Source organism: Microchirus variegatus (genome assembly GCF_963457635.1).
Source record: "Microchirus variegatus genome assembly, chromosome: 15".
Taxonomy (NCBI): Eukaryota; Metazoa; Chordata; class Actinopteri; order Pleuronectiformes; family Soleidae; genus Microchirus; species Microchirus variegatus.
The window spans coordinates 20,881,503-20,898,650 of record NC_139816.1 but is presented as its reverse complement, the minus strand read 5'-3'; the positions used below and the strand labels follow the sequence as shown (position 1 = coordinate 20,898,650).

General features: G+C 41.4%; 1 protein-coding gene across 1 annotated transcript in view; it reads left to right on the top strand.

The window, feature by feature from the left end:
* Positions 1-14,143, top strand: part of LOC310937513 (uncharacterized protein) — a gene marked incomplete at both ends in the record, with an annotated part of 57,048 nt that extends 42,905 nt beyond the window's left edge. Inside the window, 19 exon segments of the mRNA XM_083901796.1 lie at positions 1,233-1,334; positions 1,417-1,530; positions 3,873-3,977; positions 4,085-4,189; positions 4,274-4,381; positions 5,038-5,148; positions 5,305-5,522; positions 5,524-5,632; positions 5,721-5,825; positions 6,745-6,849; positions 6,942-7,046; positions 7,144-7,236; positions 7,841-7,975; positions 9,316-9,420; positions 9,706-9,883; positions 10,557-10,649; positions 12,325-12,444; positions 13,086-13,216; positions 13,967-14,143. Coding sequence (XP_083757922.1) covers positions 1,233-1,334; positions 1,417-1,530; positions 3,873-3,977; positions 4,085-4,189; positions 4,274-4,381; positions 5,038-5,148; positions 5,305-5,522; positions 5,524-5,632; positions 5,721-5,825; positions 6,745-6,849; positions 6,942-7,046; positions 7,144-7,236; positions 7,841-7,975; positions 9,316-9,420; positions 9,706-9,883; positions 10,557-10,649; positions 12,325-12,444; positions 13,086-13,216; positions 13,967-14,143 — 2,319 coding nt within the window.
* Between the last annotated feature and the right edge of the window lie 3,005 nt (positions 14,144-17,148).

Here is a 17,148-nt window from a genome sequence, read left to right as displayed (position 1 = left end):
TTTTGTTGCTGCGTGTGACGCTGGTACCTGGGGAAAGCGTGAAGAAGAGGTTAATAGTGTGTATTTCCCCCTTTAACATCAATGACAGCTTGCAGTCTTTTATGGTAGTTGTGAATGAGGCCCTTTATCTCCTCAGATGGTAAAACTGCCCATTCTTCCTGGCAAAAAGCCTCCAGTCCTGTATTCTATTCCTGATATTGAGGTCAGGAGACTGAGATGGTCACTCCAGAACCTTCACTTTGTTCTGCTGTAGCCAATGACGGGTCGACTTGGCCTTGTGTTTTGGAGAGTGTGCGAAATACCCATTAATAATCGAGGGGGTCCCATCTCCCATTTGTTGCGCAGCACTGTTTCACCACCCCATTCACCACCCCATTTACCACCCCATTTACCACCCTGCAGTATTGGCTATCTTCCCTGTCAGATTTTGTTTGGCTATAAAGGATAAGAAAGCATGCAAAGTGTATTATGTATGTAGATCATAGATGGAAAACTGAAATTTCCAAAAATCTTTAGGAAAAAAAACATGTTTTCCAATTACACAGTAACATGTATAGACCCCCCTCAAATTTTGCCTTTGAGGCTTTCAGGGGGTCTCTAATGTTAATCAGGGGGGTTCAGCCTTCTGGAAACTCGACCATGCAGCTGATATTTGTGCCTCTTTATGGTGCATCTTGAAACAGCTACACCAAATTTTTTCAGAGAGTTATTTGTGGGTTTTTCTTTGCATCCTCAACACTTTTCCTGGCAGTTGTGGCTGAAATTTTAGTTGGTCTACCTGACCGTGGTTTGGTTTCAACAGAACCCCAAATTTTCCACTTCTTAATTAGAGTTTGAACACTGCTGATTGGCATTCTCAGTTCCTTTGTTATGAAGATTGTTACCTTTAATAGTCATTCAATCCGTTTGTGTCAACTTCTGTGCATGTTATCAGGCTAAATCACCAGGGTATTTAAACTTCAGGGTCATTATGATTTAAAATGAGTAAACACAGTTGTTTGACAATAAATGGCTTCAGCCAACGACTATCCATGAGTGAAAGAAAAGTAAAAGTGTTATCATTCATATTCTCTGACAAATGGTTAAGAAATCATAAATTCTACCAGGGTATGTAAACGTAAATGAGCACAACTGTATATACATACATGAAATACTGTTTTAAGTTGTTTATGTGTGTACATGACTTAATTATTGTTTATGTGTATGTGTGTGTGTGTGTGTGTGTTTCACAGGTTGCCTATAAGAACAACACAAAGCCGGTTTACAGTGACGGCTCAGTTTTAGCCAGAACTGACATCCAACATGCTAAAGAAGTTTCTAAACTGACCAGCCAGGTAACACTCACACACACACACACACACACATTTTTATTTCTTAGTGAGGACACTCACAGACATGTGTTGTCGCCCCTTGCAGGTGAAGTATAAGGAGAAGTTTGACCGAGATTTAAAGGGCCAGAAACCTTGTTACAACCCACTTGACTGTGTTTCCTTCAAACACACACAAGCTGCTGCTGCTCTGGCCAGTCAGGTGAGAGAGTCACATGACCCGAGTCACACACTGTCACATGACCACACGGTTCTGAAGCCACACGCCATTTTTACAGTTTTCTTTTCAATTGTTCATACGCAATTTTGAAAACCGTTTTTTTAAATATAATCACAATTATCCAAACACTCGATTTGCGTAATTCCTAGATTGTTTGCAAAATGACACACTTCAATCAAAACATATCCACATATTTGTGAAAATGCTATTAGTTTTCATTTAACCAACACAGTCCTCAATGATCAGACACTATTGCAGCCAGTTTCACACTGCTGTGATAAATAAAAAACACATTTGTAAAAAAAACTATTTCATTTAATTTTAATAGTTTAAATAGACTTCATTCAATTCGTCTGGAGCCTCATCCTTCCTCCTTCTTTTACAATTGATAGTAGTCGTTTAGTCCCTTTGTATTCTAGAGACTGACTCTTACAGCAGAAGGCAAAGGGCAGATCATAGACAACCCTAAGCTGGACAATATTGGTGCAACCTCTAATGTTTCTTAAAGCTCCCCCTCTCATTCTCACACTATTCCTTCTTCTAGCTCCTTCCGTTTTTGTGGAAGACAGATGAACTCACCTGTTGCCTTTGATAGCACACCTATAGTGTTGTGTTTTCAAATGAGCACACGTGTGCTTCCATACCTGGTGGATGTGATTATCCAATTAGTTCATTATTGTGGTCATTGGCAATCCGGGGATTTGTAATGACAAGGAAGAAACCTCACAATCCTCATCTGTGTCTAAGGCGTCAGAATGTGTGTAGAGTTTTACAAATCACTGTGTGTAATATTTTGCAAAAAGGGTAAAGCAGAAATTAAAATCTGTGGAGGTGTTTTCCTTGGAGTAGAATTTCACAAATTGTGTGGAAATGTAGTCCAAAAACATGCGATATGAGGATTAGGTGAATTGGTCACTCTAAATTGACCGTAGGTGTGAGAGTGTGAGTGAATGGTTGTTTGTCTCTATATGTGGCCCTGTGATGGACTGGCGAACTGTCCAGGGTGTACCCCGCATAACGCCCAATGTCTGCTGAGATAGACACAGCACCCCCGCGACCCTCTGGTGGAGGATAAAGCGCTAGATAATGGATGGATGGATGTGGAAATGTTTATTTTAGTGTGTCAACAATCATAAAAAAGTGTAACAGGATTGAACTACATTTAGGAAACACTGGCATATACTATTTTATTAATACTTCATTTGTCCCTGTTGTGGTACAATTAAAGACTATTTCCACTTTTTCTTTAAATCAGATAATGTTATTTATTAATGTTTATCAGGACTTGAAGAGATTTTTAATAAATGGGTGAAATAAATGATTCAGACGTTTAGATTTTTGGTGAGATAAAGGAAGTGTGCATGTGTGTGTGTGCGGCGTGTGTGTGTGAATCCCTTTGACTCACATGCTGTTCAGTCAATTGTGTGGAGGTAACCATGACAACCCCTCGAAAGCAAATGGAGATTGTGGGATGAAAGCAGGAGAACACACACGCACACACATTTACAGTGTGTGTGTGTGTGTGTGTGTGTGTGCGTGTGTGTGTGTGTGTGTGTGGCCACCCACTCATTGGCAGAAAAAGAGCGCCTCCTCTTCTCCACGTTACATAATGGCTGGTTGTGTGTTTGGCGCCCGCTCACTCACTGCTGCATCTCTTAAACAAGAGGAGTGAGACCTCTTTAACGCCATAGAATCCTGGACTGAGTTCTGGCTCTGACATCCGAGTAGCGAAGTTTCAAAAGAACGTTATTAATGTTTGACAGAATCCAGAAAAATCACAACAAACACTGACTGTAGTGATATATTTAACCTTTAATCCGAAGAGATCATCACTAACATGACCTGGGCATGATTTCAAAACCTCCCACTATGTCTTCAGAACATGTTCACGTCTTTATTTCACTATTAGACAGAGTTTTCCAACAGGAAGTTCGTAAAACACTCACTCTCCCACACCAAAGTCCATTTCAAATGCCGAATTGACAAAATAAGACATTTGAACTCAGTGATGGAGGCAGCAGTGGATCAACAACTCCTGTGTGCTGTGATGTTAAAATCACTGATTTTGTCAGGCTTAGGGTGTTTGAAATCCTTTGACCTCAGTGACACAAAGTGACCACAGGAGGCAGCAGTAGACCAGCAGCTCCTGTATCCCCGCAAGCTAAAATCACTGATTTTCTCTATGGACTTTGGTGTGGGAGAGTGAGTGCTTTACAAACTTCAGTTTCCTGTAGGAAAAGTCTGTCTGACTGTGAGATAAAGACTTGAACACGTTCTTATGATATCAGAGACTTCAGCTGATGTAGTGGTCTTGTGTTCCTCAGGTGAAGTACAAGAACAACCAGAACCAGAAACCTGAAGGTTCTCCAGACCTGCCCAACCTGCTGCAGCTGGAGCACGTGCTGCACGCCAGCAAACTGCAGAGCAACGTACCAAACTACACTGTGTGTAATCTTCATTTAACACAACCTAATCCAGGAAATAACCTGTGTGTGTGTGTGTGTGTGTGTGTGTGTGTGTGCGTGCGTGAAATCAGGTGGAGTATAAAAAGAAGTACAAGCAATCGAAGGCACACTACCACGTCACTGTCGATACGGCTGAACAGCTTCACCACAGAGAGAACACAGCACTGCACAGTCAGGTGACATAACAACAACAACAACAACAACGGTGCTGCTGTTTGTGTGTATCAGTCCACAGATGTTCATGTGTGTGTTTGTTTCAGGTGAAGTACAAAGAGGAGTATGAGAAGAACAAAGGTCGATGTCAGATGGAGTTCTCAGACACTCAGATGTACAAAGTGTCCAAAGAAGTTCAGAAGATGCAGAGTGAGGTAAAATGAGACGCCACAGAATAGAAGTAGTCAACAGATGACAGTTATTCACAAAACTCCAGGATTTAATCAACAACCATTCACAGTCAATTTAGAGTGACCCATTTACCTCATCCCCATATTGCATGTTTTTGGACTGTGGGAGGAAACCAGAAGAACCCAGAGAGAACCCCCCCACCACACACAGAGAACATGCAAACTCCATGCAGAAAGACCCTTGTTCCAACTGGGGCTCGAACCCAGTGGAAACAAACCACAACACCAACCTACACCAACTGTGTGGCCCACCCTGAAACATGTGTTTTTAAACTTTATTATCAAACCCTGGAATGTGGATTTTTTTTTTAAATCAGGGATTAAATAAAGATCAGTCCTGATGGTAATGGATTTTCTTTTTTATTATTATTTCAGATTAAACCCAAAAACATTTACTTTAAATATCAGCATTATACCTGAGAAAATCTATTTTTACCTTCTGGATTAAATTGCTTACCTGCGTAGTGAAGCAATGTCTTACAAAATTAGCTTTTTGACCAATTACCCAACTGCCTTTGCTGTGAAAGGTCAACCTCTCTCTTTCTCTCTCTTTCTCTCTCTTTCTCTCTCTTTCTCTCTCTTTCTCTCTCTTTCTCTCTCTTTCTCTCTCTTTCCCTCAGAGAGAATATCGCAGAGATTACGAGGAACAGGTGAAGGGGAAAGCGCTGGTGGACGTGGATCAGACGCCTGGTTACCTGACGGCCCGACACGCCACCTCTCTGCTGAGCGAGGTCACACGCACACACACACGCACACGCACACGCACACACACACACACGCACACACACGCACGCACGCACGCACACACGCACGCACGCACACACACACACACACACAGCATTAACTTATCCTCACATTCACAGCTCTCTCTCTCTCTCTCTCTGTAGAAGGAGTACAGGAAGGACCTGGAGCAGGAAGTAAAGGGGCGTGGCTTGTCAGGCTTGGGTCTGGAGGAAACACCTGAGCTGCTGAGGATTAAAAAGGCCAATCAGATCCTGAACCAGGTAAAACCAACACCAACTTTTTTTTTTTTTTTAAACACTCTTATGTTTGTGAGTTTAACGACATGTTGTTTTTGTTTGTTTGCATTTCTGTTGTGGTCAGAGGGAATACCGCCGTGATCTGGAGCAGGAAATTGTGGGTAAAGGCATGGAGCTGAGCGCTGAGGTCCTGGAGATACAACGAGCCAAGAGAGCGTCAGAAATCCAGAGCCAGGTGACGATATATCAGACAACACTTCTCATCAGAATCTGAATGAGTTGCTCAGAAACGAGCTGAAGGTTGTGATGTGTTTGTGTCACAGAGGTTTTACAAACAGACGGAGCAGCTCAGAGAGAACTTGTACGGAACTGTCACAGACACTCCAGAGCTGCTGCACGCCTCCTATCTCAAAGACGTCTACAGTCAGGTCAGTGTGGAAAGTTGTGAGCGCCCCCTGCAGCCGAGACACTCAGATGATAAAATCGAAGTCAGTGTAAGGGCCAATTCCAATTCCTATCTTAACCCTCAAGCTCAACCCTTATCTTAACTGGCCTCAAAACCAAGTGTTGAGGGTTATTTTGTCACTTAGAAATGGGACACCCCTTAAATGCAGATACATCTTCAGACTGTAGGGGGCAGAATAACGCGAAAGCTGCGTCCAGTCTGTCAACTCCAAAAAAGAAGAAGAAGAACAGATTTACGTCAGGATTATTTATTACGATCCGTTTGTCAGTCAAGTTATTAGGTTGTCAGTTAGTTAGCCCCTGCTCCCAAGGGTGGTCCCAGAAAATCTCAATATTGAGGGCGATACAGCCCTTAAACTCGCCCCTCAACTTAATTTTTCTGAGAATCAGGACAGCACTTGCACTAGAGGGAGCGCATTTTTGAGATTGAGGGTTAAGATTGAGGAAGTAAGGAATTGGAATTCACCCTAAGTCTACGATATCTTAAGAACATGTTCACGTCTTTATCTCACTGTTAGACAGACTTTTCCTTGCGTAAACTGAAGTTTGTAAACCACCCACTCTCCCACACTAAAGTCCATAGAGAAATTGTTGATCCACTGCTGCCTCCATAAGTAAATTATTATAGTAAGTTATTTTTGTAATTTCGGCATTTAAAATCCTTCATTCAGATTTACTTCAGTGACACAGAGTGACCACACGAGGCAGCAGTAGCTCAGCAGCTCCTGTGTCCCTGCGAGCTAAAATCACTGATTTTCTCTACGGACTTTGGTGTGGGAGAGTGAGTGGTTTACAAACAGTTTCCTGTTGGAAAAGTCTGTCTCACAGTGAGATAAAGACGTGAACATGTTTCAGAGCGTCTGTGTCTCTCTGCCCGTGTAGAAGAAGTATAAGGACGAGGCCGAGCGTCTGAAGGGTCGTTATAGTCTCATGTCTGAAACTCCAGAGATGGAGCGAGTCAGAGCGAACCAGAGACACATCAGCTCTGTGAGGACACACAAAACACACCTTCATCTTCCTGTGTGTACTGTATGTCTCCACCTGTGGTTTAATTAATGCAGCTCTCTGTCACCCACTAGCTGCGCTACAGCTGGGACTCCAAGCTTATGAGAGGGTTAATGTCGTCCGTCACCGAGACGCCGGAGATCATCCTCGCCAGAGAGAACACCAAGAAGATCAGTGAGGTGCGTTTACAAGCTTATGAAGTACAAGAACAGTTCATTTAAGTAAGATAGGACACGCGTGGTGAAGAGGACGTACTGCTCCTTTAATCTGCTTCAGGTGCAGTACAGAGAGGAGGTGGGTCAGGGCACCGCCATCGTGGAAACGCTCGAGATGGAGCGAGTGCGCCGCAACCAGGAAAACATAAGCTCTGTGAGGACGCACAAACACACAAAAACTAACACACATGCACACACAAACATGGTAGAAAAAACATGATTGGTGATATCTTCACTGCAGTCGTCATGGAAATGACTTCACATCTTACAATTAGGTACAGCAACTGTGGGAACTTGTCAAAATTAAGTGATTAAACTTCAAATAACCATAAAATAATAATATTTACGATTACTTTGGAACCAAATAAGACAGAAGTAGCATTAACAGTAAAAGTAGCAGCTACAGGCGGAATGTCATACACCTATATATGTACCACCTTATATGTACTTTTGGCGACAACCTTGCTTTTGGTGTCGGCAACCATTTTGTGAAACTACGTTTCTACGGGAGCCTGAATACATGTGACAGAAACTTGTCAGGGTCAAAAATCCGACCTAAGTGGACATTCACGTTGAAACTTCTGAACTACAATCATGTCATCCTGGTATCACTATGATGTCGGGAGATGTTTTTTTTCAGCCAGTAAGATACGAGATATGACCTGCAGTAATATTCACATGAGTAAACCTTTGGTTGAATTGATTGACAGTTACTGATCGCTTGTGTGACATGACTTCTTCTGTCCATTGTCCACCAGGTCAAGTATAAGCAGAGTGTGGTGAAGGCCACGAGTGTCGGAGTGACTCCGGAGCTGGAGCGAGTCCGACAGAACCAGGAGAACATCAGCTCGGCAAGACACACGCATGCTCACGTGTACACACACACACAAGCGCGCGTGTTCACAGCACACACAGTACACACTAGGGATGCAACGGTACAGTTTTCCCGCGGTTCTGTATGTATCACGGTTTTGATATCTTAATATAAAACTGCTAAGACTAGCAAAGGCAATATTACATACATAATTAAAAGCGCAGATATAATCACACCACAAACTTTATTTTAACAATAGTGCACTATCATATCAAATGAAACAGCAAACATAAAACCACACAAATTAAAAATAAATAAAGTTTAGTGCTATCCAATTAAAATAAACAATATTTTAACCCACTCACAGAAACTACAACTACAAATACACCATGCTGCTCCAAGTGAAAGAGACGGGTGATGATGTTGTTTTGTTTGTTGACATTCATTTTCTCATTCTCATCGTAGACTGCGCTGAATCCTAAATGATGTCACACAGCGGACTTAAACGAAGACGGTGCCGCTTCAAACGTCCTTTTTTCAGAGTCTTGTTCAGTCGCCATTGTTTCTGCATAGTTCAGACAGCAGCACTCTACCATTGCATGGGCAGCGCTGATTGGCTCTGAAGGCGGCATGAGAGGAGCAGATCTGCACCTAGTGCGCAGCGCTGTGCTCATGTCTCTGCTCCTGAGTGGATCTTATCACGCAGCATTGTGTATTTTAATACATTTTGACGGACTGAAACTTACTCAAATACCGTTTGCCGTTGCGTATTGAACTCAACAGGGTGTACCGAACGGTTCGGTAAAATACCAAATATTGTTGCATCCCTAATAAAAACAGACATGCTGCATTCCCACAGAAAGGTCAGAAACTCAGCTAAAAGCTCTTATAAACCATTCTTATGTTCACCAAACACAGTTAAAACACAGATGGATGAAACCAGCAGGAGCGGAAAACACAGTTACAGCGCACACATTGAAAAGCGGCACCGGAACATCAGCGTGATTATGTAAACAAAAAAACACATATCAGCTGGACAGCAGAGAATCCACAAATTCCAATGGTACCATTTTTATCACTCTACAACCAAGATTCACAGATCCAGCCCCAAAATAAGAGCAAAACAACAACTGACTTTCAAGAAATACAAGCAGAAATGTTGTCTTACCTTTGCTGTTTATCAAAACAAGTTATTTCCACTGGAACAAAACCACTTCTAATGAAGAACTACACTTCCCAGCATGCTTTGGGGACTATTCCCGGTCTTATTGATCATTCCAGAGCGACAGTAGATCATTCTGAATAGATAAAGGCGAATGTCGTATGTGAACATACTGCAGAGTCACAGAGGTGTTATTACGCTCCAGAAAGACAGTCAGGGAAGAAGAGGTTCAACAGATTTTCTGTGTGTTTAAACAGGTGAAGTATCAGCGTGGGCTGCAGGAAGTGAGGGGACGGAGCTGCACTGAGCTGGACACACCTGAGTACAGGCGTGTCAGAAAATCACAGGACTCGGTTTCCATGGTAGCCGCCCGGGTTGCCGTGGCTTGCGATTGCTGTTGCCATGGGAGGAGCTAACAGGAGTGATGTGGCACGGTGGTTTGGACGGACGCACCGAGACTAACACACACCTGAGCGCGTGTGTGCACGTGTGTGTGATAATAATAAAGTATTTTAAAACACTTGTGTGTGTTTTTACTTGCTCACTGACCAAATGCACCCAAACGTGTGTATGTGCATGTGTGCATGTGTTTGTCTCCACATGTGTGTATGGGATATTGACAGCGTGTGTTTCCCCCACATCCACAGGCCAAGTATCATGAGGACTTTGAGCGAGCGCGTGGCCGCGGCTATGCATCGGGATTGGAAGATCCTAGTATGGAGCGCTACCAGCGAGCCAATCAGATGATGGGGGAGGCGGCCTATGGCAAAGGGATCCACCCACAGGCGATGGAGATGGACAGACGACCGGGAGGCATCATCGTAGGTCAGTAATAATGTCGTATTGTTGTGTCTTTGGCATAAAAAATTCAGATAATCCATGTGTATGACTGATTAACCACGAATGCGACAAAAGTACTAATGTTTACATGAGTGGCAGCCATAACCTCACCTCAAGATTAGCGACGTGCTTCAAGTTTCAAGTTTTCAAGTCAGGAATCTGAGTTCATGTTCAAGTTCATGAACTTCAGACTGCAAAATGAAACGTGTTTAGTTCCTCATCACATATGAACCCATAACTTCCTGCAGGTCTTGAAGGTCTTTTGGAATTTTGGAACGCTGTTTTCCCGAGCTTGAAAAATAAAACATAATTTACTGTGAATTCTACATTCATTCATTCATTCATTCATTCATGCTTTTATTAAAATTAACTTTTCTACTAAACACAACAGGTACTGTACAATCCCAACAAGAATTTATACCCTGTTCATGGTTCATGGTGGTTCGCTTCAAAATACAAACCCTTCAAGGCAATCATGTGACAGTAGCACCATATAACAATCTAACAATCACACATTAGAGAAGACGTCTCCATGTCACTTTGTTGACACAAGGATGGTAAATGTGCTGGATTACTGCAGCGTGTCCACACACACACACACACACACACACACACACACACATGGTGGTCATAACATCTTCCTCCTCCTTCTGTGAAGACCTGAAGGTGTGGAGGACGGACCCAGGCTCCATATTTGATGTTGACCCTCTGGAGGACGATGTCCAGTCCAAGAGTCTCCGCAGGATGTCCGGTACTTCACCTGTGTGGCTTCCGTTTACCAAAGAAAATATGAATAAATGTGGAACTCACTTTTAATCCTTATCTTTAAATCCACAATCACCCTTTGACTTTGTTAATCCCTAAAGCCCAATATATACTCCTGCGTAAAGTGCTCTGCGTAGGTTATGCAGAGCCCTCTGCGTCGACGGAGAGCCTGTCGGAGAGCACTCTGCGTCGTCTCCGACTGCACAAAAAGGGCTGCGATTGGTCCTCAGGACAGGCCGAGCTAATGCTCCTCTGTGAGGGCCACAGAGCTGATCACTGCCGACAGCGTCGCTGCCAAACTATAAATATGTCATATCTTAATACACAAACCACATGTTTAGACTTTAATGGCTAATTTCTCGCCTCAAATCGTCTTAAAACTGTGTTCCATGACACAGAAAAGTAAGAAACGGCCATTATTTCAACAACAACAGTCTTTCTCTCTCGGACGCGATTGCTCACTGTAGCCAAAAGCACAACAACCTTGCGTGGCGGCCCCTACGGCGACCCCTACTGATCGGGCGGGAAATTGCAGTGCGTATCCATCACCACAACGGAGAATTATGAAGGCTTGAGGGCGTCTCCGTGGTTACACAGTCGGATAACGCATTACGCAGTCGAAGAAGTATAATGTGGCCTTAAGGGTCAACTCACCGTTTTCACAAAACTCTTTGTTCCAGTTGTCATTCACTGGTTAATGTTAGCATTGTGGCTAATTTCACAGCATGCTAATGTAGAGTGTTCGATACACATTACTTATGATGTTTGCATTATAGCCAAGGTCAAAAGGGCAAACTAATCAAATTATTTTCTGAAACACTATAAATTCTCTTTAGCAACATGTGATTAGTGTTAGCATTATAGCTATTGATTTGCTAACTTGTAAGCTGATCTAGTTATTTTTGGTCAACACACTGACATTTCATAAATAAAAACACCATAGCAACTTGCTAGCTTTAACACATTGCATGCAATATATGTATAAAAAAACACCTTGGAAACATTGATTGGTTAGCCTTATAGCTAGGTTTCCTAAATTGCCAGCTAATCTACACATTATCAAAAAAACAAAACAGCAACATGTGACTAATGTTAGCACCATAGCTAAGATCACTAAATCTAATGCTAATTAAGTTGTTTTTGTGTGACATTTCATACTTTAAAAACGCAACAACATTATGTCATACTCATTAGCATTGTAGCTAAGGATGCTAGCTGTGGTTAGTTAATTTTGAAAAATGCATGACTTAAAAAACATAAACAAAAAACCTACATGTGATTAATTTTATGATTTAAGTTATCTTTGCTAACACTTGTTTTGAACTGAAGTAAATCACTCACTGCAGTTTTAAAACCAGTGTCTTTTTGTTGCTTATTTGTGTTTTTTTCAACACACAATTAGTAAACACACGTTCAGACCTCTATGACGACATGAATCACACGCACACACCTCACTGCTGACAAATGTGGATGAACCCACTGAAAATAAGTTAAAACACCACTTTCATCCTCAACTTTCTTTTTTCTTTCTTTCTTTCTTTTTTTTTTTTTAATTGTCTTATAATTTCTGTCTCCATCTTCTCCTCTCCTGTCCTGTGTCCCTGTGGTTATTCTCTGTCTGGTGCTGCCCCCTGGTGGTGACTGCTACTGCTGTGTATCAGAGCGGGCTGAGAGCAGGCTGAGCAGGCAGCACTCGCAGCAGTCTCTCATTCACAGCCAGGCTCAGTCCGTCAGCTCCCTGACCTCTGACCTGTGGGATCGGAGCAGCGCTGACACTCCTGGTATCTTCTTTGTTTTCACTCTCAAACAGCAGCAGTGATGAAGATGAGCCACTGACACTCACTCACTCACTCACTCACTCACTCACTCACTCGTGTGTCTATGTGTGTGAACTCTCTCATTCACAAATGAAACTGACTCACTGTCTGTTTGCAGGTTTGGAGAACACTGTGTATTTATATCAATTAAATGTATTTAAATTTAAATGATTGATCTACCAACACGCGTGACCACTCAACAAAAGAATCTCCATATTTTAAGCATATAATATCTTCTGAATATTTTCACCTCTTTATCTCACTGTTGGACAGACTTTTACAACAGGAAATTGAAGTTTGTAAACCACTCACTCTCCCACACCAAAGTCCATCAGTGATTCTAGCAGGCAGGGACACAGGAGCTGCTGGTCTACTGCTGCCTCGTGTGGTCAGTTTATGCCACTGAGGTCAATGAATGATTTGTAATGCCAAAGTGTCAAAATAAGACATTTGAACTTCTTAGTGGAGGCAGCAGTGGATCAACAACTCCTGTCTGCTGTGATAAAATCACTGAATTTCTCTATGGACTTTGGTGTGGGAGAGTGAGTGGTGTTTCCTGAAGTATGAGACACTTTTCAGACTGATCCTCTCTCGCACTTGTCCAGCTCCAGTTCTTCCAGGAGCGTACCATCAGGGCGTTCAGATGCAGCAGCAGCACCAGTATCACGGCTACATGCACCAAACCAGCATGTCATCAGTCAGATCCGTCACCTCCCCGCCACACTCAGCCACAATGGTACGCTCTGACCACACATGACGTGCATTCTTGGGGGTTTTCACTTTGATTTACACCCACATGTTAAAGCTTGGCTCAGTAAATGCAGAGTAGTTAGCAGTAGCATGCTACATTTGGACAAATCTCAACCATTTAATCCCATCCCATTCCTGTCAGCCATTTGGTTGAAGCTCCGCCCCCCAAAAGAATGGAAGTTGTAACACAAGTTATGTTTTTGTTTTGAAATTTTAGATGCCAAATAAAGGTGGAGTATGGACAGAAGGCTCCGCCCATTAAAAAAAAAAAAAGAAAGCTAACATAGACTATGAATTAGCTTTGAAGTTCATGTCAGTAAGTGTTGAAAAAAATTAACGATAGCAAGCTACACTAAAAAAAAAAAAAAGTCCCTCAAATCAGGAGGAACCACACACTTGCATATACTGTTTTGAATTTTATGCTAAAGCTAACTCTTTAGCAAGAGTTGCTAACTGAAAAAAACAGGTAAAATCATCACATAAACACTGCAGTAATGTGTTTCATTTTAGCTTAATCGCTTGATTTGCTAACTGTTACAGCTACCTCGCTAACTAGCATTCTATGCTAATTCTCTTGATAAATAAGTCATATTTCTTACATAGAAACCAGCACTGTAATAGTTGATTCATGGTAGCATTTTAGCTACATTTGCTAAATATAAAAGTTTAATTCATCCATATAGAAAAAAATATGTTTGAATTCACGCTAACTCCTGTGTTGTGTGTTTTTTTGCAGCGTGTTTATCGGGCTCTGTATGATTACGTGGCTCAGGACCACGATGAGGTTTCCTTCAGGGATGGTGACGTCATCGTCAACGCTCAGCCCATCGACGAGGGCTGGATGTACGGCACCGTGCAGAGAACCGGGAAGTCTGGAATGTTGCCCGCCAACTACGTGGAATGTTGCAACTAAAGGAGAGGAGGTGGAAAAAAAAGAGAAAGAGAGAAGGAATTACTTTTTTTTATTTTTATTAAACATTAACGATGGTCTTTGAATTTCAGTGCAAGACTACGTCACAAACGTGTTCACTAGAGTATTCTGGGAAATGTAGGTAGTCCCAATAATAGGAGCTTCACAGAGTGTTTCATTTAACTCAGACGTCGGAATCAGGAATGGAATCACATGATAGCGTTATAGCTAAGTTAGCTAAGCTAGGCCATTTGACGTCATATGGTATTTCATGCATTAAAAAACTGTATTATTTGATTCAGCATTTTAGCTTGATTTGTACTAATCTAGTCCATTTGATCATCATATCTCATGAGTCTCATGAATAATAAACACTGTAGTAATGTATTTCATGTTAGCTTGATAGCTAGGTATATTCATTGTTACGGCAAGCTTGCTAACTAGCATGTTAAGCTACTCTATTTGATAGCATCACATGATTCATACATATTAAACAATGCAGTAACATGAGTTTCATGTTCGCTTTGTCGCTAGGTTTGCCAACCGTTACAGCTAGCTTGCTAAGCTAGTCTCCTTGAAAGACACATATAAAAACCAGCATTGTAATATTTGATTCATGTTAGCATTTTAGCTCCATTTGCTAAATGTAATGGCTGAATTTACCAACTAGCAAAATAAGCTAGGCTATTTGAAGAGAAAAAAAGTGTTTTATACTTGACTAATAGCAATTTCCCTCTATGGTCACGGCACAGCACGGATAAGGTTGCATTTTCACTTCAAAAAAAGTACTTACTCAACGTGGGCGGAGTCATCACTGCACGGCTGCATCAAATTGTGGTGTTTTACACACAAATGAGTGACTAGTGACTTGTGAAAAAGTTGTTTTCAGTGTAACTGAAACATTAGAATTAGTTAATTCAAACTATTTGTTCAGTACTTCCTCCAAGACACAGTCACTGGACTGAAAAACAGTGGCAGGGTTTGTGATGCTGGTCAAGATCAGCGGTGCAGTCCCTTAATACACCTGACTCGTCTGTTAAATTGAGATTTTAGACATTTCCCTTGTAGTTGTTTGAGATTTACTCATGTTTTTAGGATTAGGTCTTTTTAACTGATCTACAGATCACCATTGCTCGGCTTTATTTTTGGGTCGCACGTCTCTTCCTGTGACGGCACTCTGACCAATCAGTGGCTGGCAGTCTGGCGACGTCATGCATAGTACATAGTACCAGGTTCTATGCTAGTGGAAACGCAACTCTATCGTGCCGTGTCCAGGCCAGGCCAGGCCAGGCCAGACGAGTAGAGTCGACAGAAACATGCCATTTTAATTAGTGTGCTGAGTGTGTGAGCTTCATAGCGACTATATCTTTGCTCACTGTTACTACGAGCTTTGCTAACCAACAGGCTAAATACATATTATCATGCAGAATTACACTGATTCATGTTAACTTCCCAGCTAGGTTTGCTAACTTTTACAGCTAGCTTTGCTAACTAGCAAGCAAGCTAATCTATTCCAGAATATTGGTTTTTTTTGTTTGTTTTTTTAGCCTACCTAGTTAGCTAAATTAGTCAGTTTGGTGTGACAAATGTTAGCATTATTGCTACAGTCCAAACCTACGACTTCTGCGTACATTAAAACACAACAACCTGCTGGTGTTTAGCATGCTTTTGTTAACTTAGCTCACATTTTACATCGTAGAGGACGGACTGAAGAAAAAGACAGACACATGAAGAAGACGTGAAAGATTCGATCACTTTTTTTAAATCACACAAGCAAAAAGAAGGTTAGAGGTTACTTTATAGTCTGATACATAGTCGGGATAAAAAAAATTTTTTTCAATAAAACAAATCACATGATTTTTCTCAGGCATATTTAATACATTCTCTTTTTGCTGTTTTTGCCGAGGAAAGTTTTATCAGTTGGAGTCGGAATCACCGAGATGAATCGAGATGCCACGATACAAGTATTTGCTGGATTATATCACGCAACAGTTGAAGTGAGAGTGAGCACTTGGCGCCATCTAGTGGACTGAAATGTTGGTTTGATAAAATATCACAATATTTCACTTTATTGATTTTTTTTTCTTTTTATGATTTTTAGAAAGTTCCATTTTCCTATTTTACCTTGTATGTTTGTGATGGCGCGTTCCATTTGTCGTCGGAACACAGAATTTCGGACATGGGGGTGTGGCTTAAAGGGCTTCCCGCTCAGAAACTTGTAGCAACCTCACAATAATTTCCAAACACTGCTACTTTTTCTGTTCATAACACTTTTTCCGTAAATAATTCGGACTCACAGCACAGTTTCATTTTTCTTCATCCACGTGTCGCTCCGCTGTTTGCGGGTAAATAAACACAGGTTGCAAAGTCCGAGTTCCGACGTAAATAGAACCCTGTGTGTGTGTGTGTGTGTGTGTGTGTTGAGTGTTCGTAGGGCAAATAAAATCGCCATTCAGTTGCTAGTTCTCATTCTGCGTTCATTTTGAATTTTGCATTTTTTAGATTCACTAGATAATTTACCAGATTAACAAGAGTTCATATTTTTAATTTTTAACTGTTAATTTTGCAAACTTTGTGCTTTTAAAATGTCACAAATGTAAAGTTGTCATGTCTGTCCTCACAGTTTATTTTATTTTAACTTATAAATTTCATTCAGTCTCACTTAATATATTTGTTTTTATTGACATGATGAAGACGATGATGATGAAGATGATGATTTCAATGTGAAACAAATAAAAACACATTTGTCAACACGGTGTTGGCTTTTTTGTCATAGTTTGTACATTTGTGATTTAACACTACAGGGCGCTCAATCACAACAATCACAAAGCACTGACTCATGTCTACAGACTGTCTGTAGACAGGAGACAGTGCTTTGCACATACATATATATATATATACATATATATATATATGTATATATATAAGAAGACTTAATGTTGTTTCTGTGTCTTGAAAATGAAGCAATTGTGTCAATATCTGCTCCCTGTATTCTCTTAAATGTCCAC